The following is a 24,292-nucleotide window of genomic DNA, read 5'->3' as shown; positions in this document are numbered from 1 at the left end:
GTGGGCTGGTAGGAACATTATCAGCTCTGTGTTGTAGGGTTCTGTTTGTGTTCCAGTGGGTGGTGTGAGTCAAAAAGTAGGTATTGATCGTAGGCCCCTGTTTTCTCCAATGTGGACATCACATTCCAAAAAGGAAACTTACTGTATTTGACATCCTCTCGTGTGAACCTGATGTTTTTGTTCACTGAGTTAATGTGCTCGGTAAAGGCTTCCACTTCTTGGTTTCTGATTTTCTACAATGTTTCATCCACATATCAGTGCCAATGGGTTTGTACTCTTCCCTTGAAAAAGCTCAAAGCTCTCTTTTCTATGTCCTCCAGGTAAATGTGTGCTACTATTGAGGATACAGGTGATACCTTGGCACAACCATGTTTTTGTTGGTAAAACGTTCTTATGAATTGAAAGTATGTAGTTATGGGAAATCTGTACTGTTTAGTGTGCATCTATCCTGTAAGGTGAGATCACCTTGTAGACGTTGCCTCACTGCCTATACTGCATACTGGGTTTAAAAAGCTTTTTAAATCATTTATCATTAGTAAATATAAGAAAGAAGAGCAAACATTGTTTTAGAAAGACAATAATATATATGTATATAAATACAATTTATGATTTCATAATTATACATATAGGTTATATTAAAATGTATATATTACCACTTTATATGGAATTTAAATGAATTGTGTATGTATGATATATATATATACATATATATATATATATATATATATATATATGTGTATATATATGTGTGTGTATGTATATATATATATATATGTGTGTGTGTGTGTGTGTGTGTATATATATGTATATATATATATATATATATATACATACATATATAAATATGTACAAATGTATATGTTTGATTTAAATGTTAAACTGTGTATATGAGACGTGTGCTACATATATGTTGCTTATATATTGTTTAAAAAAAAAAAAAAAAAAAAAAGTAAAATAAGTGAAGCATGTTTTAGATTTTATATATTTTGAACCTTGTTCTTGTTGTGATGGGGTAGGTTTATATAAGCGTTGCTTCAACCTACACCCTTTCGGCTCAATCATTGCTCAAATGAGTGTTTTTTGTTGTTTTTATTTTTTTTTTATTTTCTTGTTGTTCTTTGTTTTATGTGAAGATTGCCAAAATAAAATACGTTGATTGATTGATTGAAATACAGGTGAACAGGGAGGTGAGGTCGAATGAAACCATAGTTTAATTCGTTTCCAGTTTTAGAATTTTGATCTTCACTACAAAGTCAATTGAGTTTTGGACATGATGGGGAGTTTTGCCAACCAATGATGCTAATATGTTAGTCACATTCTTAGCAATATTGTATGTTACAGAGTTGAAGCTGCTGACAATGGTTCTGAGGGGACTCCCATCTTTATGTATTTTTGGAAGGCCATAAATACCAGAGATGGTTACTTGTGGGTATAATTGGTCACACAATTGCCGGTTGATGGCTTCTGACTTTTGCAGAGTTTGTAAGCACTCAGTGACTCTTCTCTTGTACCCATTTGTGTGGTCAATTTTGAGTATTTCACATGTTTGAGTTTTAGAGGAGTGTAAGCAACTGGTTTTAGTAGTCAGTTGTGTTGAGAATGACTGTGCATCTCCTCTCGTCAGCTGGCAGGATGGTAATGTTTTCATCCTTTCCCGGTGATGTTCATGCCTTCTTCGCCTCCAAGGAGAGGTTTGGGATGGGGGCTTGGCCTTAGAAAGCGCTGCTGTCACTTTCAGTCGTATTGCTCCCCTTCGGTTAAAATAGTTATCACTGGATGCATATATTTGTGGGAAAATAACGTCAGTAGTAGGTGGAATAAGTAAGGGAGGGGCAAAGCGTCCCTTTTTGTGAGCAGTAGACCGAAAGAGAGGACAAAAATAAACCAATGTGGTCGCATAAATATAAACTCTGAAGAAGCTCAACATATCGAAGAGAAACTGACACTAAAGTATCGATCCCATTCTGCTAGTATTGATTCCATACCAGTACCCACCTTGTTATTGATGTTATCAATACATAGATCAATGCACCTGTGTTGACGCAAGTTTACACATTCAACACTCACGTGTCGTCATAGCATCGCTCAGGGAAAGGAATAAAACATATATATTTGCAATTAAAAGGGGTTTACGGTGATCATAAAATCAGTTTTAAACTCAGCGACCCCCACAGACTGGGACAGAAAGAAGGGGCGGGGGTGCGGGGTGGGGGTGTGGTTATGATAGAAAAGAAGGAGAAGAGGAAGAGGGATTAACAATAATCTTAACCTCCGACCCCCTCTTGGAGGGTGACTGCCAGTCTTTGCAGTATGGTCGCACACACACACACACACATTCCTCAAGTACAAACAGCCACCATTTGTATAGTTTTTACTTCTTGTTTCAGCAACAGTTATGACAAAACTATTTTAGAAATAATATAACTTATTTTGGCAGAATGAGGTTAAAAAAAGAAAATGAGGTTAAAAAAAGAAAATGATGGCAGTATCAGCACACATGTAAACATTGTAGAATGAAACATATGAAAAATAAATATTGTATAGCATCAACAATGGGATACATTAATAAGAATAAAGATATGAGGTGAAATATTCAAGGAGGTGTGACTGTAAAGTAACATGGAAGCTGATTGGCTTAGGAGGAAACGGCCTATGGTGGTCCCATGCAGAGGAGCAACAAGAGGTTTAGGGTTAACCTCAATTCCAGACAACACACACACACACACACACACACACACACAGGAGTAGTAATAAAGAGTCCATTCATGGCGGCTGACAGACGAATGAAGCGTGAGACAAAAAAAGACCCCCCCATTCCCTCTGTCCATTATAAACTGAGTGAGACTTGGCGGGGGGTAATATCTCTCAGAGTGTGAAGTAAAACGAGCTTTATCTTTGAAATATTTGCTCACACTCAATAAAACATGCAAAATGTTTAAACATGACATTCTTTCTTTGCGGTCAACAGATTAAGCCAAAGTTTTTTTGACTTAACTTCACAGACCTCTTAACGAGACAAGACGCAGCTAGTAATTGTGTCATGTGACCAAAAGACAAGTGTGTGTGTGTGTGTGTTTTCTGGCAATGCTTACTTAATGGGGACATCGCTCTGTTTACACAGTCACCTTGAGGGGACCTCTGACGGTACGGGGACAAAAAAACAGGTCCCCTAAAGGGAAACCTTTTTAAATGATAGTCGGCTCAATTCTGAAGATGCCTAAGTGATTTTTAAGCTTTGGCCCATAAAACATGTTTACTGGTTAGTTTGAGTGTGACACATTTGCACTGCAGCCCCCTCATCGGGTTGTAGCTAGTACTGCACTCGCTGCTCTGCTCACACGTCTTCTGTGTATAGTTAATCACTTCCACCTGGTCCCCATAACGAAGGCACTTTGTCTGCAAGGAGATGTTGGCTAATGGGATTCGAAAATAAGCTATTTTAGCCAAAAGGTAAGCACATCTTTTTTTATAAATGGAGGTTATCTACTATCATTTGTACAAGAACACTTTGTTCATAACCAAGTTAAGCCAAAAAATTAGGTAAGCAAGTTGTCTTGTGAGTTAGCATAGCAAGATAACTAATTCGACCTGATTAGCTGGAGAGGCTAAGCTAAGTATAGCAAGGAAAATAAGCATGTTTTATCAATGTTTTTTTTTTTCACAAAAAACCTATACCAATTGTATTGTCATCTCAACTTATATATTTTACTACAAAGAATTAAGGATATATATTTTTGGAGGGCAACTCGGAGAACCTTTACCAACAGGTGCATTTAATTAAGAACATCAGCCTTGCTCCTAGAAACCTTTTAAAATGTTTTTGCTTTTCATTTGGAGTGGTTTATAGTCAAAGTAGCTATAATTTAATGCTAATTGGTTGTCTATAAGGACTTCTAAGAAGTTGTATGTAACGTTTATAGGGGTATGATGGACATCGGAGATTTAGGATATTTTAAAAACCACACATTTTAGATGAAAGACAGTCCTGAAGACCCAGATGATCTATATGAAACTACATCAGTGAGCGATGTGTCAGTTAGTGCTGATGAGTATGTTCTACATACCACCTCTGAAAGTGAAGACCGCAAAGATAGCCTGACAATAAGGACAAAACAACCTTTTCGTCATGAATTCTTAGGTGATCCTGGCTCAATAAGTCCTCCAGTCTGTGACAGCAAAACAGTAGACTAAATGGACTTGGACATAAACAGCATAAATCCTGATGTCACTGGAACAGACGAACCCTGCTCAAGTCAGGAACCAATTGACATCGTAGTTGTTTGTGCTCCCCTCAAAAAACATGGAAAAAGAGTTTACAACAAAATCCATCATTGCTTGTATTGCAGTAAGCCTTATGCCAAGATGGCAAGACATCTAGAAAGTGCACACAAAAACACATTGGAAGTAGCTATAATCTTTCCAACGAGTTCCATGGAGGGAATGAAACAGCTAGAGTATATTCGTAATAAAGGGAACTATGCTCACAATGCTGCTATTATGGAGTCAGGAAAGGGTGAACTAGTGCCATTCAAACGACCACCTAAAGAAGCTAAAGGAAATTATTCTATGCACTGTGCATATTGCCAAAGGCCGTTTACCAGAAAGGTACTGTGGAGACACATGCGAAGTTGTTGCCTCAAACCTGCATCAGTCACCCGAAAACTAGGAAAGAACCGTGTCCAGTCCATGTGCACATATAGTGGGCCGGTGCCTTCAAGTATATCCAAACAACTGTGGGGAGTAATAAGTGCCATGATTCCTGATCCAATCGCAGAAATAATAAAAGATGACCATGTCATCACAAACGTTGGGCAGCACCTGTTGAACCAAAGTGATGTCAGCAAAAAATCAACAATGTGTCAGAGAGAAGATGCAGGAATTAGGAAGACTGATTCATAATGCTAGGAGAGAAACCACCATGAAAAAGGGGGGGATTTCATGAATCCCAAGAACTACTTGGAGATTGTCAATGCTGTCAAATGCACTTGTGGCTTTGATAGTGACACTAACAAATTCTGGATTCCATCACTGGCAAATAAACTTGGGGATTCCCTGGTTAAAGTCAGCAAACTCTTGAAAGCACAAGGTTTGATAAACAACAATGAAGAGCTGTTAAAGGAATGCCACTCAGTTTCAAGAAGTCCGCAATGACAAGTGGAACGAGTTGATCTCTGCAACAGCCCTGAGGAACATGGCTGAAGGAAAGTGGAATGCATGACAACTTTTACCCTTTACTGAGGATGTTCAAAAAATGCATCAGTTTCTGAGCGCACTGCTGCACTCATCATGCATTTGATTATCTGAAAATTCTTCCACAACGCCCTGGTCAGACCTGACAAAAATATGTTTGACACAGATCATCCTCTTTAACAGACGAAGAGAAGAAGAGGTAGCAGCAATGCCCTTGTTGGCATTTTTTGTCCGGAGACAACTGATCCTCATGAAGATGTGGACTTGGCACTCTGCGAAGTGGAAAAAAAATTGTGCAGACATTTTTCAATGATTGTCATCAAGGGAAAATGAGGCAGACCTGTTCCTATTCTCTTGACTACAAAAATGGTGTGTGCATTACAACTTCTCGTTAAATACAGATAAACTTGTGGGGTCCTCAAAGACAAAAGTTACCTATTTGCAAGACCCACAGCGATGACTAATTTCCGTGGTTCCGACTGCATACGAGACTATGCAAAAGCATGTCATGCAAAGTGTCCTGTGTCATTTACAGCCATGAAACTACGAAAAAATGGTGCCACCCTTTCAACTGTGCTAAACATGACAGACACAGAGATGGACCAGCTGGCCAACTTTCTTGGCCATGATTTTAGAATCCATCGTGAGTTCTATATAGACTCCCTGAAAAGACACTGCAGCTGGCAAAAATGAACAAAGTTTTGATGGCACTCGAGCAAGGTCGATTATCAGAGTTCCATGGCAAGAACTTGATGGAATCACAATTGCTCCAATGGTATGTTGTCATCTTTGTTGTTTCCTTTTGTCTATAATTTTTTTGCATCCTTTTGTTTAGTTTGAACTCAATTATAAGCTGGACGTGATATGTCTCCCACAGAAAGTGTTGTGGAAACTGAAGAGGAAGATCTTACCAGAGAGGACGAAAACTGTTCATTTCTTGATAACGGTATGTAATTTCAATACTAATTTTGGGGGTTTATTCAATGTATTCGCAGTTTTAATGACAATATATGTCTTAATATTCTGTTGTATAGAATTTTTTCTGAAGTTCCATTTGGTTAGCACTCTAGAAGTGCATGTGGCCTATGGTAAGCATGACACTGAATGTTTATTACATTGAACCAACAGAAGAGGGGGCCTTTCCAACCACTGAGGAGAAAGCAATCCCAACCCCCAAGAGATTGAAACGAATTTCAAAAGAAGATTAGGTATTCTCAGGAGATTGTGCAGTGAGACATTCTTCCAAAGGTAAACTGTGTACATAACTGTTTTTTTTGTCAAGTTTTATCAGTCTTTGTTTTCTCACAAATAATGCAAATGAATATGTATACATTGTTCTCTGTGGGTTAGAGACATTATAGCAAACCAATGTACAACTTAATTTCTTAATTTTCTTTTATTTTCATACACATTTTGTATGGTCACTTGCAGGTAAAGCTGCCTAGAAAAGAAGACCCTGGACACAGAAAGAGGTGAAGGCTGTCGAAGCACATGAAGCGATTCATCCCTTCTGGTATAGTAGCAGGAAAGAGTGACTGTTGAAAATGTTTGAGGGCGAAACCGGAAGCTCTCCAAAACCGGGAATGGCAGGCATTGAAGTCTATGTGTACAACCGCATTACGGCCTACAAAAGGAGATTGCAGGTAAAATAGTAGAATAAGAGATGATCAGCAAGACTAGTTAAGTAGAACAGTTGTTTATGTTCTTTATGTTCAATGTTGTTAAAAATAAAAAGTAAAAAAAGTTTAAATGAGTTTGTATTTTATTTCTGTGGTATAAGATAATCCTTTATTGATCCCAGAACAAGGAAATATGGGTTACTTTGTTTACGTGTTTCAAATATTCGTAAAAGAGAAAACTAATTTCCTTGAAAAGTGAAACATGTTATCCGGGCATTAATAGTACTGTGATTCTGTATGGTACCCATCCTCAATTAAAACTAATATATTCTTACAAAAACAAAATCTAGTTTTGTGTTCCTTAGGATGACATTTTCATACAGCATGATTATAAAACATTATTACCTTTTAAAGTATGATTCACATTCAGAATTTTCCATCCTTCTTTATATGCTAGTTGGAGTTGCAGACAACTTCGTTACTGCTAAATAGCAGTTTTCAGTAATGTCACAGAGGATGCAGGATTTGCTTTAACATTTAAGTGATGAAACTTCCTATAAGATGACAGCTGTATTCTGAGGATCATGTCATATTTAATTTGAACTTTTATTAATTTTTTTTTTTTTTTAAATGGTCCTCAGTAGTCACGTACAAATGTGTGAATTACGAAAAATTATTTAAATTTGGTCCCCGTGAACCATATTAACTCTTTTTTTTTTCCCCCCAGGGTCTCCAGTAAGAATGATCAGCACATTACTTCACCAAACTAGAGATTTGAAGATATGTATGAGCTAACCGGGCGGTGGCCATTTTACCTCATTTTTTATGCCTCCACAACCTGTTGAAAGGGTGGTCCCCATAAGTGATGATCATTCAAATGATAACCTGTGTGTGTGTGTGTGTGTGTGTGTGCGTGCGTGCGCACGTGTGTGTGTGTGTGTGTGTGCATGCGTGATGTTGAAATGTTTGTCTCATGTAATAATACAATACAGCTTGCAAGGATGGAGGTCATAGGTCAAGTGAACCTGCAGTCATGTTATGTTTGACATTCTGACATCACTTCATGGCCTCAATTATCCTCTTCCATGTGATGTCATCAGTCACATGACTGTGATTTGGGGCTGCATGCAGGCAGACAAAGGGGAGGAGCTACGTGCTGCGCAGGCAGACGGAGTCAGAGAGGATTTGACACAGAGGAAAGCAAAGCAGATGTATCATGTACAGCCACACTTGGGGGTCCGCTTAGACAACGTGGCTGTCTTTACGGTCATGTCTTTTATTTTGTTCATTATTGTTGAATTCAGTGTGTGTGTGTGGGTGTGTGTGTGTGTGTGTGACAGGCGCATGGGACAAATGGGAAAATACGGAAGAAACCGCGCCCCGTATTGGTTCAATATGGGATGCAACATTTTAGTTCCAATTACAGGTTGATTCCGTATTTCACGGGGCGGGTGGTAACCCTATTCACATGCATCTTTTCTGACGATGCTAATGCTGCAGTGTGCATGCCAGGCCAGTAGGTGGTGATGTCACTTTGTTTATTAAAACAACGACTTCCACTTTGAAGTTGGCAAACATTTACAGCTATTTTGCTAACCGCAAACGGGAACACGTTTTGATGTTAAAGACTTTTGTATCAACATGACAAACGTTTAAGTCAGGTTAACTTAAGTGTTGTGTACCACACTAAAAGAATATTTTAGTTTGCTCAAGGTCAACTCAAAGCTCCAAAGATGTTACCGTGGCAACTAACACCCCAGCAACAGAGGCCACACTGGCCTGTCTGTGGATCGTCGCCGTGGTTACGCCTGAGCATTTGTTTGAAAGACATTCATCATTCATTCAAACTCTTTTTTTTTTCTCCCCCTTCTGACACTTTCTCCTGCTTGTGGACATCAAGTTACGCCAAAACGTCTGCTTTTATTTCACATAAGCGGACTTTAAAAGAAACCGGGGGTAAGGGGGGGGGAGGGGAGGGAGGGGGACGTGCACAAAAGCGATGGAATGTTCCAAGCGGAGGCTGAAAAAGGAGAGCGGCTTTCAAACAAGAATAGGATGGAGGCGGGGGGGGGGGGGGGGGGGGGGTCAAATGAGGTCAGTCACAGTTTTTTTTTTTTTTTTTTTTTTTTACTTTTGCAGAAATCCTTTTCATTTCCTGTTTCTGCTGAGCACTAGCATGGTAGCACCCATGACTCTCAAAAGAACAAAATCTGAAGGAATGAAGAAATGTAACATCATCAAAACACTTACCAAGAAATGTCGTAACATCATCAAAACACTTACCAAGTGTCCAAACAGATTCAGGTCAGAATAGTTTTTTTTTTTTATTCAATTATTTATTTACTTATTTAACAATCAGCTCGCTGTAATGTAATCACCTACACAGCTCCCAAATGTTGTTTAGGGTTCCCCCTACAAGTAGTTGGTCGTGGCGCACTGGCCACACATTAAAATAAGGTTTGTTTTTTTGTTTTTTACATGGAAACAAATTCAACATATTGTAGGTTTTGTCAAAGTCCCCTTCCAAAACAAAGGCTCCTTTTGGATGTTAGATCTTGTCGATAGCATCATACTGTAGGAAGAGAGCCATGCTTATCTTAGCTTGGAGTGGTATGTAAACTGTTAGAATTACAGCAGTGACCTCTCTGGGTAGGTAGAAAGGTCTGCTTACTACTGAGATGGCCTTTAAATCCAGACAAGAGTGTCTGTAAGTGGTTCTCAAACTTCTTTCACGTATAGCACCTCAGAAAACACACGGCTCTCCAATTACTACCAGCATACCAGAAAAGAGAAACTGGAAATTTGGATGTATCATGTTGTATGCATGCATGTTAGAAATACACACAAACTCAAGAATGACTATTAATACAGTAGCGTAGTTAGCAAGTTTATTTAATATTTTTGGCCACTACAGCATTGCACAAAGTTTGAACAGTACCACCAAGTTTGAATACAGGAAAATAAAACACGGTACTTAAATAATGAATCAATTCAAATTAATTGCACATAAAATAGTTTGATTTTATGGCATACCACTAGACGTAACCTGTGTACCATTAGCTTGAAAATAACTGGTGTAGATGATTCTACAGTTCATTCTCTAGTCATATAGTGTGTGGATGCACAATCCCCCAATGTTTTGTAACTTTTTTTATTGTTTATAAATTCAGGAAATACATCCCTGGACATAGGACTTTAAGTATGACCAACACTGCTCCTGTAACTAATTGGTATATTATGTCACTAATAATGAATTTATTTGTGGGGTGTTTTGCCTGTCATGATTGCTGAAGAAGCAGCTTTGTAAATAAAATGTGATATATGTTGATTTTAAAGTGGTTTGTTAGATAAAGGGTTACTCACAAGCAGTTGTTTTTGTTGTTGTGTCACACATATGGAGTAGGAGGCTTGGTCCAGATAGAGCATGGAGCACAGCTGGCTGACCTTACACTCAGCCCTGCACAGCAGCTGGTTGTTGTAGCCGACTATGAAGTGAGAATAGTAGGTGTCGAAGGTGGAGGTGGGCGGCAACCACAAGCTCAAAGCCAGCTGGAGCAGACTGGCAGGCCGCAGGTCTGTCAAGCCAAAAGTGTCCGTCATGGTGTACTCCAGCTTCCAGTCAGCTCTTTGCTTAAGGTTGGCTTCAGTCAGGTTGAGATAATACTGCCAGATATCCTTCAACACAAACAAAACATTTTCAGCCTTTTTTCTTCTCACAAACACCCTTTTTGTCTGCTGATTGGCAGCACATTTTTCTTTTTTCAAGATAGTAGACACTTTTAGGGTTATTTCCAAAACACATCAATGTTTTCACACATTAGTTAATTTTTGGTCTCCTTGCAATTCACCCGCATAGTTTGTGTGCATGCGCGTGGTTAGTCGTTGTCTTTTCATCTTAAAAATATATGTGTATGTATGCATTGTAACTAGAGATGTCCGATAAATGCTTTAAAATTTAATTTCGGAAATTATCGGTATCTGTTTCATTAAGTAAAATGTATGACTTTTTTAAGACGCCACTGTACGGAGTGGTACCCAGACGTAGGGAGAAGTACAGAGCACCAATAAACCTTAAAGGCACTGCCTTTGCGTGCCGGCCCAATCACATATCTACGGCTTTTCACAAACACAAATGAATGCAAAGCATACTTAGTCAACAGCCATACAGGTCACACTGAGGGTGGCCGTATAAACCACTATAACACTGTTTCAAATATGCGCCACACTGTGAACCCACACCAAACAAGAATGACAAACACATTTTGAGAGAACATCCGCATTGTAACACAACAGAACAAATATCCAGAACCCCCTTGCAGCACTAACTCTTCCGAGACGCTACAAAATACACCCCGTGTATATTGTAGCGGACAATATCGGATATTGGCAAAAAAAGCCATTATCGGACATCTCTAATTGAAACATTCTCAGCTGTTAAAAAAATATTTACTGAAAATAACTTTGCATTGAAAATTGTATTATTTTGTTTTATCATGATACAGCTGACCATTAATTTGAGTAACACACTTGGTCTGCCAGACCATAATAAGACATGGCAGAAGCGATCACCGCTGTTAACTTAAAGACTTTGATGCTATATTCAGCAGGTATGAACAACCCTCTAAATTGATAGTGTCAAACTACAGAACTGCGGGGCCATTTAAAAATTAAAATGCATCCAGCCCACATGGCAGATTTCAGGAAATAAGCACTCTAACTTCAGCCATTGCAGGCGAGCCAGTATAGGCGTAATATGATCAAACTTTCTTGTTCTTGTCAAAAGTCTATCAGCTGCATTTTGTACCAACTGTAATCTTTTAATGCTAGACATGGGGAGACCCGGAAATAATACGTTACAGTAATCGAGGCTTGACGTAACAAACGTATGGATAATGATCTCAGCGTCTTTTGTGGACAAAATGGAGCGAATTTTAGCGATATTACGGAGATGGAAGGTTTAGTAACGCTTTTAATGTGTCGCTCAAAGGAAAGAGTGTGGGTCGAAGATAATACCCAGATTCTTCACCGAGTCGCCTTGTTTAATTGTTTGCACTTAAGATGTGACTTTAAGGTTTTACTACTTACGTATAAAATACTACACGGTCTAGCTCCAGCCTATCTTGCCGATTGTATTGTACCATATGTCCCGGAAAGAAATCTGCATTCAAAGGACTCCGGCTTATTAGTGATTCCCAAAGCCCAAAAAAACTCTGCGGGCTATAGGGCGTTTTCCATTCGGGCTCCAGTACTCTGGAATGCCCTCCCGGTAACATTTCGAGATGCCACCTCAGTAGAAGCATTTAGGTCTCACCTTAAAACTAATTTGTATACTCTAGCCTTCAAATAGACTCCCTTTTTAGACCAGTTGATCTGCCGTTTCTTTTCTTTTTCTCCTATGTCCCACACTCCCTTGTGGAGGGGGTGTTGTCCGATGGCCATGGATGAAGTACTGGCTGTCCAGAGTCGGGATCCAGGATGTACCGCTCGTCCAGAGTCGGGACCCAGGATGTGTATCGGCTGGGGACATCTCTGCGCTGCTGGTCCGCCTCCGCTTGGGATGTTTTCCTGCTGGCCCCGCTGTTGACGGGACTCTTGCTGCTGTGTTGGATCCGCTTTGGACTGGACTCTCGCGGCTGTGTTGGATCCACTACGGATTGAACTTTCACAGTATCATGTTACACCCGCTCGACATCCATTGCTTTCGGTCCCCTAGTGGGGGGGGGGTTGCCCACATATGTGGTCCTCTCCAAGGTTCTCATAGTCATCATTGTCACCGACGTCCCACTGGGTGTGAGTTTTCCTTTCCCTTATGTGGGCCTACCGAGGATGTCAAAGTGGTTTGTGTTGTGGTTTGTGCAACCCTTTGAGACACTAGTTATTTAGGGCTATATAAGTAAACATTGATTGATTGATTGAATGTTATTGATCGTGGCGGCCCACTACGACAAGACCTTTTTAAAATGAAGGTTTTTTTTTTTTAATGTGAAAACAAATAATAATATAGGGTAGTGTAGCCTCCAAAAGAAGTCACAAAAATTCTGACGCTCTTCTTTTAGTTTATTTTATGCTGACTATCTCAATTCCAACACATATTCCCTCCTGTGCACACACGTCCGTCTCTCTGATTTCTTACCAGGCACACTTCCTCATCCTCACCAAAATTTTGGTCACCGAAAAAACACTAATCATTAAAACATCACTGCCGAAACCGGATGTTGTGATGACGTAAGCAATGCGGTTTTCTGGAGCGGAGGCAGCTTATCTGCGGTAGACACACTTTGATATATCCAAGATATACCCGCAGACAGCGCTCTACAAAATGTGCAACTATTAAGAGGACGGTGGTGTTTTTTTAACGAGAACGGAGCAGCAGCACAAAGCAAGCGTGACGACAGTGAGGCTCGCTGGTGCTCTCGCTGTTCGTTGTGTACATTTAGTGATAAAAGAGCCCCTAAACACGACCGCAGTCTACAGTAACAGAAGCTAGAGTAGTTGCTAGTTGTTTTTTTTTAAAGGAAAAAGTTACTAAATGAATTGGAGAAGGAAGGAACTGGTACATTTCCCAACAAAGTACACTAACTAAAAAAAAGATCAAAACGATATGAAAACATGTCAACGCCAATTAACAATTAGTTTTTAGATGTATAAATTTTTTCAGGCTTTTTAAAGAAAATATGATTCATAGCAAACTATATGATATCATGTTGACCACGCCCCCACCATCAGATGTGTTGGTAATTCGGGGGATACCCTGCTCTAATCTCGCATTATACAGTAAATATGTTATGTTTCACAAGACTCACCAGAGACCCCAGTGGTATTAATAGGATGCAATGCGTTAACTATTCTTACTAAAAGTGTCCCATTTCCACCAAAAGTAGTGATGATTAACTTTAAACAACTACAACCACACACTATTAAACAATGTTTAAGCAAGTATATATTAAATTTACCAAACACTATTACCAGTAATAATTATAATGACAGCAGGGCATGCTGGGTAACGCCTGCTCTTCAGACACAAGCTCAGACTGGCCAACTCTACAGGCATTACGACTGACGTTGCAAACCTCCCAGATTGTGCTGTTTTTGTGTGAATATAAAATATTGTAGCATTTGTACGGATGTTAAAAGGATGACGAAGAGATGGTTTATCCACAACTACTTTCTTGAAACAAGTAACCACAGCCATCTCACTGTGCACACAGAACAGTAAATGGCGACATGTCCAAGGTGTATCCTGCCTTCCGCCCGATTGTAGCTGAGATAGGCACCAGCGCTCCCCCGCCATCCCGAAAGGGGATAAGCGGTACAAAATGGATGGATGGATGGTGATATATCTAAGGACACATTTAAAATGCACTAGCCTTCCGCCCGATTGTAGCTGAGATAGGCGCCAGCGCCCCCCGCGACCCCAAAAGGGAATAAGCGGTAGAAAATGGATCGATGGATATAGCACATTTCCATTACACCAGTGTTTAAAAAAAAAAATCCAAGTTGATTTAAAAACACATTCACGGGCTGTCATGCACATTTTGTCCAAGTAAGAAAAAGTAACCACATGACTTGCACAGAGTACCTTTGTATCTTTAAAATCTGCACACTTACACGGAGTACAGGAAGCAACATGAATAAAAAGTGCAGTTCCCCTTTAAGGTCCTAAACCGGCTTGTTTTATATTAGACCGCAGCACATTTATAAGTTATATTCTACATGTCTGCATGGGCTGCATTTAACCTTTCGAAACATTTTAGATATCAGAAATAACGCCAGCATCCTTTGATTTTGTTTTTTTTAAGTCTGCCGCCCCGCTCAAATACAAACACAGACATGCACACACAAACAAATAATTAAAAAACACTATGCATTAGCTACAGTTATGTTAACAATTATGATTTTGCTATAGTGTGCTTCTTACCAAAATTCCAAAATCGTCCATGTCATATAAATACAAGCGCACCGCTGGGTTGTTGGAGTAAGGCGTGTAGACGTCTTTAAAGGGCGTCACAGCCGGAGACACAAAGACAGAATTCACCGGCTTACCTAAAACAAAAGAAAAACAAAACTTACCATGGCAACTTTAAATAAACCCTTGTCTGTTTCATGCAGTTTTAGAAGCACCAATCTAATCGGGCATACCTCAAGGTACATCCTTAAAGGGGAACATTATCACCAGACCTATGTAAGCGTCAATATATACCTTGATGGTGCAGAAAAAAGACCATACATTTTTTAAACCGATTTCCGAACTCCAAATGGGTGAATTTTGGCGAATTAAACGCCTTTCTGTTTATCGCTCATGTGGTGATGACGTCAGAACGTGACGTCGCCGAGGTAATACAGCCGCCATTTTCATTTTCAACACATTACAAACACCGGGTCTCAGCTCTGTTATTTTCCGTTTTTTCCACTATTTTTTGGAACCTTGGAGACATCATGCCTCGTCGGTGTGTTGTCGGATGGTGTAACAACACTAACAGGGAGGGATTCAAGTTGCACCACTGGCCCGAAGATGCGGAAGTGTCTGCCGCAAGACCCCCATTGAATGTGCCAAAGTGACTCCCCATTTTACCGGCGATGACAGACATAGCACAGAGATGTATGGATAACCTGCAGATGCATTTCCAACGATAAATTCAAAGAAATCACAAAGGTGAGTTTTGTTGTTGTTGACATATGTGCTAATCAGACATATTTGGTTGCGGCGTGACTGCCAGCTAATCAATGCTAACATGCTATTTACCGGCGGTGCTAAAGCAGACATGGCACAGAGATGTATGGATAACCTGCAGATGCATTTGCAACGATAAATTCAAAGAAATCACAAAGGTGAGTTTTGTTGTTGTTGACTTATGTGCTAATCAGACATATTTGGTTGCGGCGTGACTGCCAGCTAATCGATGCTAACATGCTAAGCTAATCGATGCTAACATGCTATTTACCGCCGGTGCTAAAGCAGATATGGCACAGATATGTATGGATAACCTGCAGATGCATTTGTAACTATATTACGTTTCCTTCCACCCAAATTGAATGCGAAAAAAACACTTACCAATCGACGGATTTAAGTTGCTCCAGTGTCAGGAGATGCGAAAGTCCTGATCGTTTGGTCCGCACATTTTACCGGCGATGCTAACGCAGCTATTCGACCATGCTATGGCTATGAATAGCGTCAATAGCTATTCGCTCAATAGCTTCAGTTTCTTCTTCAATACTTTCATACTCCAACCATCCGTTTCAATACATGCGTAATCCGTTGAATCGCTTAAACCGCTGAAATCCGAGTCTTAATCTGAGCTAATGTCGCTATATATTGCTGTGGTATCTGCCATTGTTTACATTGGCAGCACTGTATGACGTTACAAGAAAATGGATGGTTGCATCGCAAATAGCGAAAATCATGCACTTTAAAGCTGTTTTTAGGGATATTCAGGGACCGGTAAAATTTTGAAAAAAACTTCAAAAAATACAACAAGCCACTGGGAACTGATTTTTATTGTTTTTAACCCGTTTGAAATTGTGATAATGTTCCCCTTTAAGTCTCTTACTTTTCTTGATTTTTACCTTCTCTGTAAGAAATCTTCATACAAAAGGAGTAGCACTGTTTATTCTGCACGTTTCAATTTTTCTAAAAAAAAAATACAACTTTATTAGGTAATATTAGTTGTAGGATAACCGCTGCCTTTTAGAATAAATATATATATATGTATATATATATATAAATATATATGTATATATACATATATATTTTTTTTATGTAATCATTTTTGTAAAGGCAGTTTTGTGTGCAGCTGTACCTAATGAAGTGTTTTGGCACCTTTCTGATCCAGAAGCACCATGATGCTGTCTCTGTGGGTGTGGCCATAGAATTGTCCAGCGATCACACTGCTGTGCGCCCTGAAAATGTCGACCAGCCTCTCGTTGTCAGCTTTTCTGATGGCGGTGGTGTTCCTGGCGAAGGGCAAGAAGCCGATTGGGATGTGAGAGATGATGAAGACCTGCAGCAACAAGTCATGATCATCGCAGTCACACGGTCTATTGAAGATTCTAGAAAGTGCTAATGTTGGACCTTTTCCATTTGCTGTTCAGCTCTCTTCAGGGTGTCCTCCAACCACTCAAACTGTCCTGCTGGGTCGCTGATGTTGGCGGTGGCTTCATTAGGACCGTAGTAGAGAATGCTGTTCACGCTGACCACTCGCAGGCCAGGATAGACCAGCTGAGAGTAGAAGCCACCTGAGGGACGAAAACACTTTGAGACGCGCTAGGTAGGCTTCATGCTAAGTTTTCACTGTGGTGTGCTACAGCATTGTTTACCTTCCCGAAGTGTTTGCAGCGCGTCTGTCTGCAGCCAAGGTTTCCACAAGCGGGCGGCTGCCTTGTAGATGTCGTTTGTGGAGGTTGGCATCTGATCCTGACATTATATTTGTTTTTTTAAATAAGGCAGCCCAACACACTTTGTGATTAGATGGCTTGGTACCTGCGGCCAATAGTCGTGGTTTCCCACAGCTGGATAGACAGTGATGTTTGGGAAGTGCTGGCGGATGGTTTGTGTCATGTTGCTCATCACCTGGATGACCATCTCTGTGGAGAGCTCATCCACAGGAACGTGCGGCGGACTATCTCTGCAGGACAACACTTTTTATTAATGCTAACAAAAACACAGGAAGGAACAACTACATAAATACTTGTACAGACTCAGGACTGAATATTTTATTTGATTTAACATTTAATACTATCATTACTGGCTTAAAACATTTGTGGAAATCGCTATTTTACATTAGATCGACATATATAATTTAGCAATCAATCTTAATTTTACATATGTGCTTGTCAACATATTGTACAAGTAGTGAGTGTAAAAAGCTTGATCTCCGCGGGCACAGAGGGTAAAAATTTTCGAGAAGTCTGTATTGACAAATACATTGGAAAATTACACAGCTCTTTGATTTTATCATCATTAGAATATTATGTATTTGTATAGGGTGTACCCCGCCTTCCTTTTAATTTGTACTGGGTGTGTTGCTGTAGTCAGGAAGTAGTATTTGCCATTAATTTGAATGTGCCGATCCTGTCTCTTGAGTAATACAGTGTTTATACTGTAAGTATTCTATTTATTACCAACCAGCTGTTTGATTATAATGTGCATCTTAGTTGTAGTTTAATACCAAATTTGGAAGTGTTTAAAATCACCATGTACAATTGCTAATGCTAATTGTTAACATGTACATGGCAATTACCATCAGCTGGGGCAGTTTAAAATATGGAGCCTTACTTTTGAATGCTTTCCATCAGGCAAGCTTACTTTGTTGACATGGAAAAGTACAATATTACATTGAGGCATTACGCTACGAATATGCCTGTTTGCCCGCCAAGTGCTTGAGCCGGTGCCAATTCTGCAACCGGATGTTGCATTACACGATTTAGTGATGCTTATGGTACCGTTTGATTTTATGTGAATAGGTACCTAGTAGTATAAAATTACCAAAAAGTTACACACCCTAATATATATATTAGGGTGTGTAAATGTACTTATTAATTTTCCTTTTCCACAAATGTGCAAACTTGGTGATTTTATTTTGTAATTCACTAAAACTACTTTTTCTTAAAAATAAAAAATAAAGTGACGAGCAATCAATTTGGGGGACTTTTTCTTGTCTTATAAGACACTTTTAGAGACTAAAATGAAAATTTGTACCACTCTGAATATTTGTGACTTTGAAAAGAAACAAGATTTGTAATTCCAAATACATTTCTTTAGTTCCATGTTTTTATCTCACTTCCAACAGCAACCCTAAATAAATTAAAGGCTCATAGCCAACTCTGCAAATGAAATGATTGTGACAACAAACTCCTATGGGTTTTGGCAACCCACCACCAAAAATACATTGCAGTCCTGTGGTAAACATTGTGGTGTCATAAAAAGGAAGAAGAAGTGCTTGCTCTACCCAGTCCAAATGAAGAAGTCCTCAGGCTGTACGAGGTGATCCATGTGCAGGAAGACGGACTGGATGAGGCTGTAAGGTGAATCACACGGGAAGGCTCCAAACAGGCCAGCATCAGTGGCGGGCTCACCTTTGGAGGAAAAGCACACTTTGGTGGGGTCTGGCGTCAGGTGGTAGGTGGGGTCCAGGTGCAGGTCAGTAATGTGCCAGAACCGTCCTAAAAAGGGAGGTGAAAAACAGTAAACATTCAAAGAAATGAACATCTATGACACGAAATAGGGAGAGTGTAGCGTGACAGCTGGATTGTTTACGTTTTTCCTCTACTCTTGACTTTTTTTTCTTCCTCACTCATCACATTTTGTTATTCACCCCCTATTGTGGAGTTTTAACAATATAATATATTGAGGTAGAAAAACTTACAGTAAATAAATAGTTCCTGTAATAATAGTGACATAAATAGTACAACAAACCATAAACTGGGTGGGATAAGACCCGATGAACTGCAAGCCGAAATCGATCAATCCAAAACATGTATACGATTCCCTCTGAAATGATCATTTCAGTATCATACCATGCTATCCTCTGTTCGCTACATGTACGGGAAGCAGTTCGGCGCAGTTTATCTGAACTAAAACTGCTTTAATTTGCCTGAAAACGTCGGTTTGTGGAGTGATCGCTCCAAACAAGTGCGTATCTGCCATTGCTTTCCTAAGTGTAGAAACTCCATGAAGTAAAGACCTTCAAACGTTAATTTTTCAGGTAAAGCTCAACAGGTCTCACCTGTTGCTACCACGTCGCCACTTCTCCCAGGGGGGGCTGCCTTTAGCCGGGTGGCGGCAAACAGTAAAATAACAAAACAGGCAAGTGGCGCCTTTTTGCCAATAGAAAAGACTAAAGGCGACATTTTCACTTCAAAGTCATTGGTCATATGACATAAAACATGCCCAGTGTGTTGGGAGAGAAACCGGAAGTTGGAGGGATTTGAACACGTCACGTGACTGGTTGTCTCAAGAGTGGAGGCGGGACTTCAGTTGACCGTCAGGAGGTTGGTCAACCTGCTTTGTTTACTGCATTCGTACTTCACTTTATATTGTATTAAATTGTACAAACATACATATACATTTACCGTACAAACATTCATATACACATTCTGTTCATATACAAGTATACACTCATGCACTTAATCACGTTTCATCAAACATATATCAACGTTGTTGCCCTAGGGCGTGGGTGTCAAACTCTGGCCCGCGGGCCAAATTTGGCCCGCCGTGTATTTTCATTTGGCCCTTGAGGCAATATCAAATTAACATTAGAGCTGGCCCACCGGTATTGTACAGCGGCAGTGTCGCTGTAACACCGCATTCACCGCTAATACTCATACTAATGCAATACAAGCTTGGTCAACAGCCATACAGGTCACGCTGAGGGTGGCCGTATAAACAACTTTAAGACTGTTACAAATATGCGCTACACTGTGAACCAACACTAAACGAGAATGACAAGCAAATTTCGGGAGAACATCCGCACTGTAATACAACATAAACACAACAGAACAAATACACAGAACCCCTTGCAGCACTACCTCTTCCTGGATGCTACTATATAAAAATGTATTATTAGCCTGTGGGAAAAGTTTATTTTGATATTTACCTGAGAAGGCTGCAAATAGAACATTTCTATTTAAATTTGATTTGATATGCCTTTGCTATTTTTAAATTATTAGTATCATTTGAAACTCGATTTTGCATGTCACTATAAAGTTATATAAGTCTCGCTTGTTCAATATTCAATGCAAAACTTGTTTGGGTCCCTATTAAAAGGTTCATTTGTTCAACCTTGGCCCGCGGCTTTGTTCAGTTTTAAATTTTGGCCCACTCTGTATTTGAGTTTGACACCCCTGGTCTAGATTAAGCTGGGTAACAGATGGCATACTGACAAAGCTTAACCCATTGTTACTATAACAATCTACAAGATTAATATAGGATGCCTCTCTCTCTTCCCCTCAATCTTTCAGTATTCCTTTTTTTTTTTTTTTTTCATCTTTCTAGTTATTTATACGTATTGTTGCATTTGAACATCTGTATTGTTGATAATAGAGATAAACTATTGGTATTGTTCATAATCAATAGCGCTTTTTCTATTGGTATTTGTATCGCTCCAGTTGTAGTGTAAAAATGCTCATTGTCATTTCTACATTATTATTTATTTCACTAACTGCTTCTTTGGTATCACTTTTACGATCATATTTGTACATATCATATTTGCTGGTGTTGTTCTATTGTTGTTGTTGTTATTGTTGTGTTTGCTGTTGTTGTTTTCGTCTCTCTGTCTAATCCCCCTCTTATCCCCACAATTTTCCCCCTCTGTCTTCCTTTTTTTCTCTTTCTATCCCCTCCTGCTCCGGCCCGGCTGCACCAAATGATAATATAAATACATTTAATAAAGTCAAATTCAAATAAGGCAACAAGAGAAGTATCCTACACTTCTCTTTTGTAAAGTAAATCTAAACAGCCGATATGGGCATCTACATCAACTACATGATTTGCCTGAGAAGCTGGACAGGACAAAAAAAAAAAATATATATATATATATTGTATTAAATTATATGTAGACTAGATATTTTTAAATGTATTTATATATATATTTGTATTATATGTATATTATGTAAAAACAGGTGAAATTACTGAAAACATGTTTTATATCCTAGTTTCTTTAAAATAGTTACCCTTTGCTCTGAATACTTTTTTGCACACTCTTGGGATTCTCTCGACGAGCTTCAAGAAAGGTTTTCACTTCACAGGTGTGTTTGAAGCTCATCGAGAGAATGCAAAATGTGTGCAAAGAGCTAAGAGTGGCTATTTTGAAGAAACTAGAATATAAAACATGTTTTCAGTTATTTCACCTTTTTTGTTGAGTACATAACTCCACATGTGTTCATTCATAGTGTTGATGCCTTCCCTTCAGTGACAATCTACAATGTAAATAGTCATGAAAATAAAGAAAACGCATTGAATGAGGAGAAGGTATGTCCAAACGTTTGGCCTGTACTGTTTATAGTATATAATTAACATATAACAGTATAATAACTTTGCTTATTATATGAATAATACCACACTAATTGATAATAGGAAATCAGATTTTTGTCATCAATTGAATCTTCAAAATATCGCTAAAAAGACCAACAAACAAACACATTTAAAAAAAGAGTCCATCATTCTCCCTCTGTGTTTTATTTAATTTTGCCATGACAAATCATTCAAAATGTTTTCATATAAAAAAATTATTAAAAAAAAAACAAGTGTTGCCTGCGAGAGGAAGAAGATGAAGAAGTGTGAAGACAAGCAGAAGAGATAAAAAAAACAAAGAAGTCAACACTTCCTCTCCATGACTGGATAGAGGTGTGGCCTATGCCTTCTCGTAGGTGCGCACGGCGTGGATGTCCTGGAAGCTTAGGTTCTGTAAGAGAGGTCAGAGGTCAGGGTTTCACTTATTTGCCACCCCGCCCCCATTTTAAAAGTTCCATTTATTCTGCATATTAACTTTCATCAAAAAAGAATACTTCATTGCAGTAGTTTCTCATAATTGTGACTGCCAGCCCAGCAGGCACAAAACAGTGAAATAACGTTGAGAAGTTGTTGAATTAGGTCGTGACGTATAGCAACTCAAACTTAACGTTGAAACAAGATGCTTTTTTACTACGTTTAATCAATGTCGGGTTCTAATGTTGATTTGACCATTGAGTTGTGGTCATTTCCCAAACAATATTCTACAACACAAATAAAAAGTTGAAGCATCATGCTCTATGCAGATGTTTATTCTTTGTCGGGTTGTGACGTTGTTTTAAAGGACATGTATGTACAGTCAATATTGTATCAATAAAGTGGGCCTGCTGGGAAAGTAGCACATTTTCTGGTCTTTATATGTCAACATTTGCTTTGGAAAAAAGAGACATTTTCTGAAACATTCTGGAGTTTTTGGCAGAAAGTCCACAATTTCCCTTATTTTCCCCAAAAATATTTTTCATTTTCACCGGCAAATGTTAACATTTTCACAAACATAAACTACATTTTGTGGAAATTCTGGTGAAGTAAGCAGAATATTCCTTATTTTCCCACCATTTCTGGAAATGTCCCTAACCCTCAAATACAAATGTTGACTGGTAATGAGCAGAAAATGTGCTACTCTGACAGTCAGCATTTACGTTTAAAAATAAGGGCTATTTTCCAGGAAATAAGTTAACTTCTAAGTTTTATAGTGGAAATTCGGGTGGAAAATTTCCCTTATTTTCTGGAAAAAAATGCAAATGTTGACAGGTGCTTTGGAAATTATGTTGATCTGGCTGTCAGCATTTGCATTTAAAAAAAAAGGGGGAATTTACCAGAAAATTTGGGAAATTCTGGAATTCCTGGTGGGCATTTTTTTTTTTTATTCCCTACAAAATTTCCCCTCATTTTAAAATATGAACACTGACTGTTATTCTCTAAAAACTTCGCCTCCACCAGTCAATATTTGCTTTTGAAAATAAAGGAAATATTATGAAAAATAAGGCAAATTCTGAGTTTTCCACCAGAACTTCCAAAATGTTCCGTCTGTGTACCAAATGTGGACAGATGTGCCACAATCAGGTGATTAGAAGTGTAATGATGGGACAGGAGATGCTCAGGTGGTAAACCTGCTGTTCCGTAAGACGGGTTTCCCTCACACATGAGTATGTTACAATCTCAGAAGACTTTGTCTCCGCTCACCATGACCATCTTGCCGTCCTTGATTTCCCTCACGAATTTGGTCTCCTTGCCGTCCCACTTCTGGACGTGGACCAGCTTGTCTCCGTCCATGCTGACTGTGGACTGAGCGATGCGGGAACATTAAGCGCCAAAGTTGTCTAAGGTCAAAGTTCATAGGAGGCTCTCTTACTTTGCAGTTCCTGTCATCCGCGGTAGTCTCATCGAACTCCTCGCCCAGCTTGAAGGAGATCTCGGTGTTTTTGAAGGTACTCTGAGTTCGGACCATCACTTTGTCGCCCTCCTGACTGATGATGACCGTGGGCTTGGTCACATTGCCCACCTGCCGGGTGGCAAAGCCCACGCCTGAACGGTGAGAGGAGCGACGTTAGGCCTCATCGGGTGCAGGCGCAGCGTAGACAGAGGAGCATACTCACCCAGAGCTTTCATGTACTCGTCAAAGTTGTCGCTGTCCACCAGCTTCCATGTGGCACAGAATGCATCGACCATGATGAAACTTCTCTGCTGGGACTCACCACACTGAGCAGACGATGCCTCCCCTTTGGGCTTCTTATGCAGCGTCTTATTAGTATGCACACAGGTGGGCGGCACTAAGCTCTCCATTGGCTCAGGAGACTTTTTGGAGGGCTGCGATTGGCCCAAGAAAGTGGGTCACGCTGCTGCTGACCCCCTGGAAAGAAAAGAAGCTAAATGATCCCACTGGCGTGATTAATGATGTAATTACTAGCATCCATGCTGCTGGAATAACAAGAAGAATGTGAATGTATTTCCATTTGAAAAGTTCATCTGCTGTACTGGA

General features: G+C 39.5%; 2 protein-coding genes and 1 long non-coding RNA gene across 5 annotated transcripts in view; 1 reads left to right on the top strand and 2 right to left on the bottom strand.

The window, feature by feature from the left end:
• LOC133553225 (uncharacterized) overlaps window positions 1–8,754 on the top strand; it is a 12,326-nt gene extending 3,572 nt beyond the window's left edge. Inside the window, exons 2-6 of one of the 3 annotated variants that reach the window (XR_009806877.1) lie at window positions 5,726–5,965; window positions 6,068–6,136; window positions 6,319–6,438; window positions 6,622–6,833; window positions 7,537–8,754. This is a non-coding gene — a long non-coding RNA (uncharacterized LOC133553225). Of the gene's footprint in view, window positions 1–3,325; window positions 3,451–5,725; window positions 5,966–6,067; window positions 6,137–6,318; window positions 6,439–6,621; window positions 6,834–7,536 lie in introns of those variants that run through there. The other 2 variants (XR_009806879.1, XR_009806878.1) reach the window with 2 other exon arrangements.
• A 921-nt stretch (window positions 8,755–9,675) lies between these two features.
• On the bottom strand, window positions 9,676–19,740 carry smpdl3a (sphingomyelin phosphodiesterase acid like 3A). Its single transcript, XM_061901159.1, has 8 exons — window positions 19,532–19,740; window positions 18,755–18,968; window positions 17,287–17,431; window positions 17,124–17,220; window positions 16,879–17,042; window positions 16,627–16,807; window positions 14,728–14,852; window positions 9,676–10,484 (listed from the first exon to the last, which is right to left on the bottom strand). Exons 1-8 carry the CDS (start codon window positions 19,677–19,679, stop codon window positions 10,140–10,142), a joined length of 1,419 nt encoding a protein of 472 aa, XP_061757143.1. The 5' UTR covers window positions 19,680–19,740; the 3' UTR covers window positions 9,676–10,139.
• A 2,225-nt stretch (window positions 19,741–21,965) lies between these two features.
• fabp7b (fatty acid binding protein 7, brain, b) lies at window positions 21,966–24,068 on the bottom strand. Its single transcript, XM_061901180.1, has 4 exons — window positions 23,910–24,068; window positions 23,666–23,838; window positions 23,497–23,598; window positions 21,966–22,207 (listed from the first exon to the last, which is right to left on the bottom strand). Exons 1-4 carry the CDS (start codon window positions 23,980–23,982, stop codon window positions 22,157–22,159), a joined length of 399 nt encoding a protein of 132 aa, XP_061757164.1. The 5' UTR covers window positions 23,983–24,068; the 3' UTR covers window positions 21,966–22,156.
• Window positions 24,069–24,292: the final 224 nt, after the last annotated feature.

This window comes from Nerophis ophidion, linkage group LG05 (genome assembly GCF_033978795.1).
Source record: "Nerophis ophidion isolate RoL-2023_Sa linkage group LG05, RoL_Noph_v1.0, whole genome shotgun sequence".
In the NCBI taxonomy this organism is placed as follows: Eukaryota; Metazoa; Chordata; class Actinopteri; order Syngnathiformes; family Syngnathidae; genus Nerophis; species Nerophis ophidion.
This window is presented reverse-complemented; position numbering and strand designations above follow the sequence as displayed.

Excerpts from the sequence above, each read along its gene's own strand:
- smpdl3a (XM_061901159.1), bottom strand. The coding sequence starts at position 19,679 with ATGACCAATGACTTTGAAGTGAAAATGTCGCCTTTAGTCTTTTCTATT. Across the intron at positions 16,808-16,878 it reads CTGAACAGCAAATGGAAAAG|GTCTTCATCATCTCTCACAT; the intron begins GTCCAACATTAG and ends TTGTTGCTGCAG. Across the intron at positions 10,485-14,727 it reads TGGACGATTTTGGAATTTTG|GATATCTGGCAGTATTATCT; the intron begins GTAAGAAGCACA and ends TTTGTGTTGAAG.
- fabp7b (XM_061901180.1), bottom strand. The coding sequence starts at position 23,982 with ATGGTCGATGCATTCTGTGCCACATGGAAGCTGGTGGACAGCGACAAC. Across the intron at positions 23,839-23,909 it reads CGAGTACATGAAAGCTCTGG|GCGTGGGCTTTGCCACCCGG; the intron begins GTGAGTATGCTC and ends CTCACCGTTCAG. Across the intron at positions 22,208-23,496 it reads AGGACGGCAAGATGGTCATG|AACCTAAGCTTCCAGGACAT; the intron begins GTGAGCGGAGAC and ends CCTCTCTTACAG.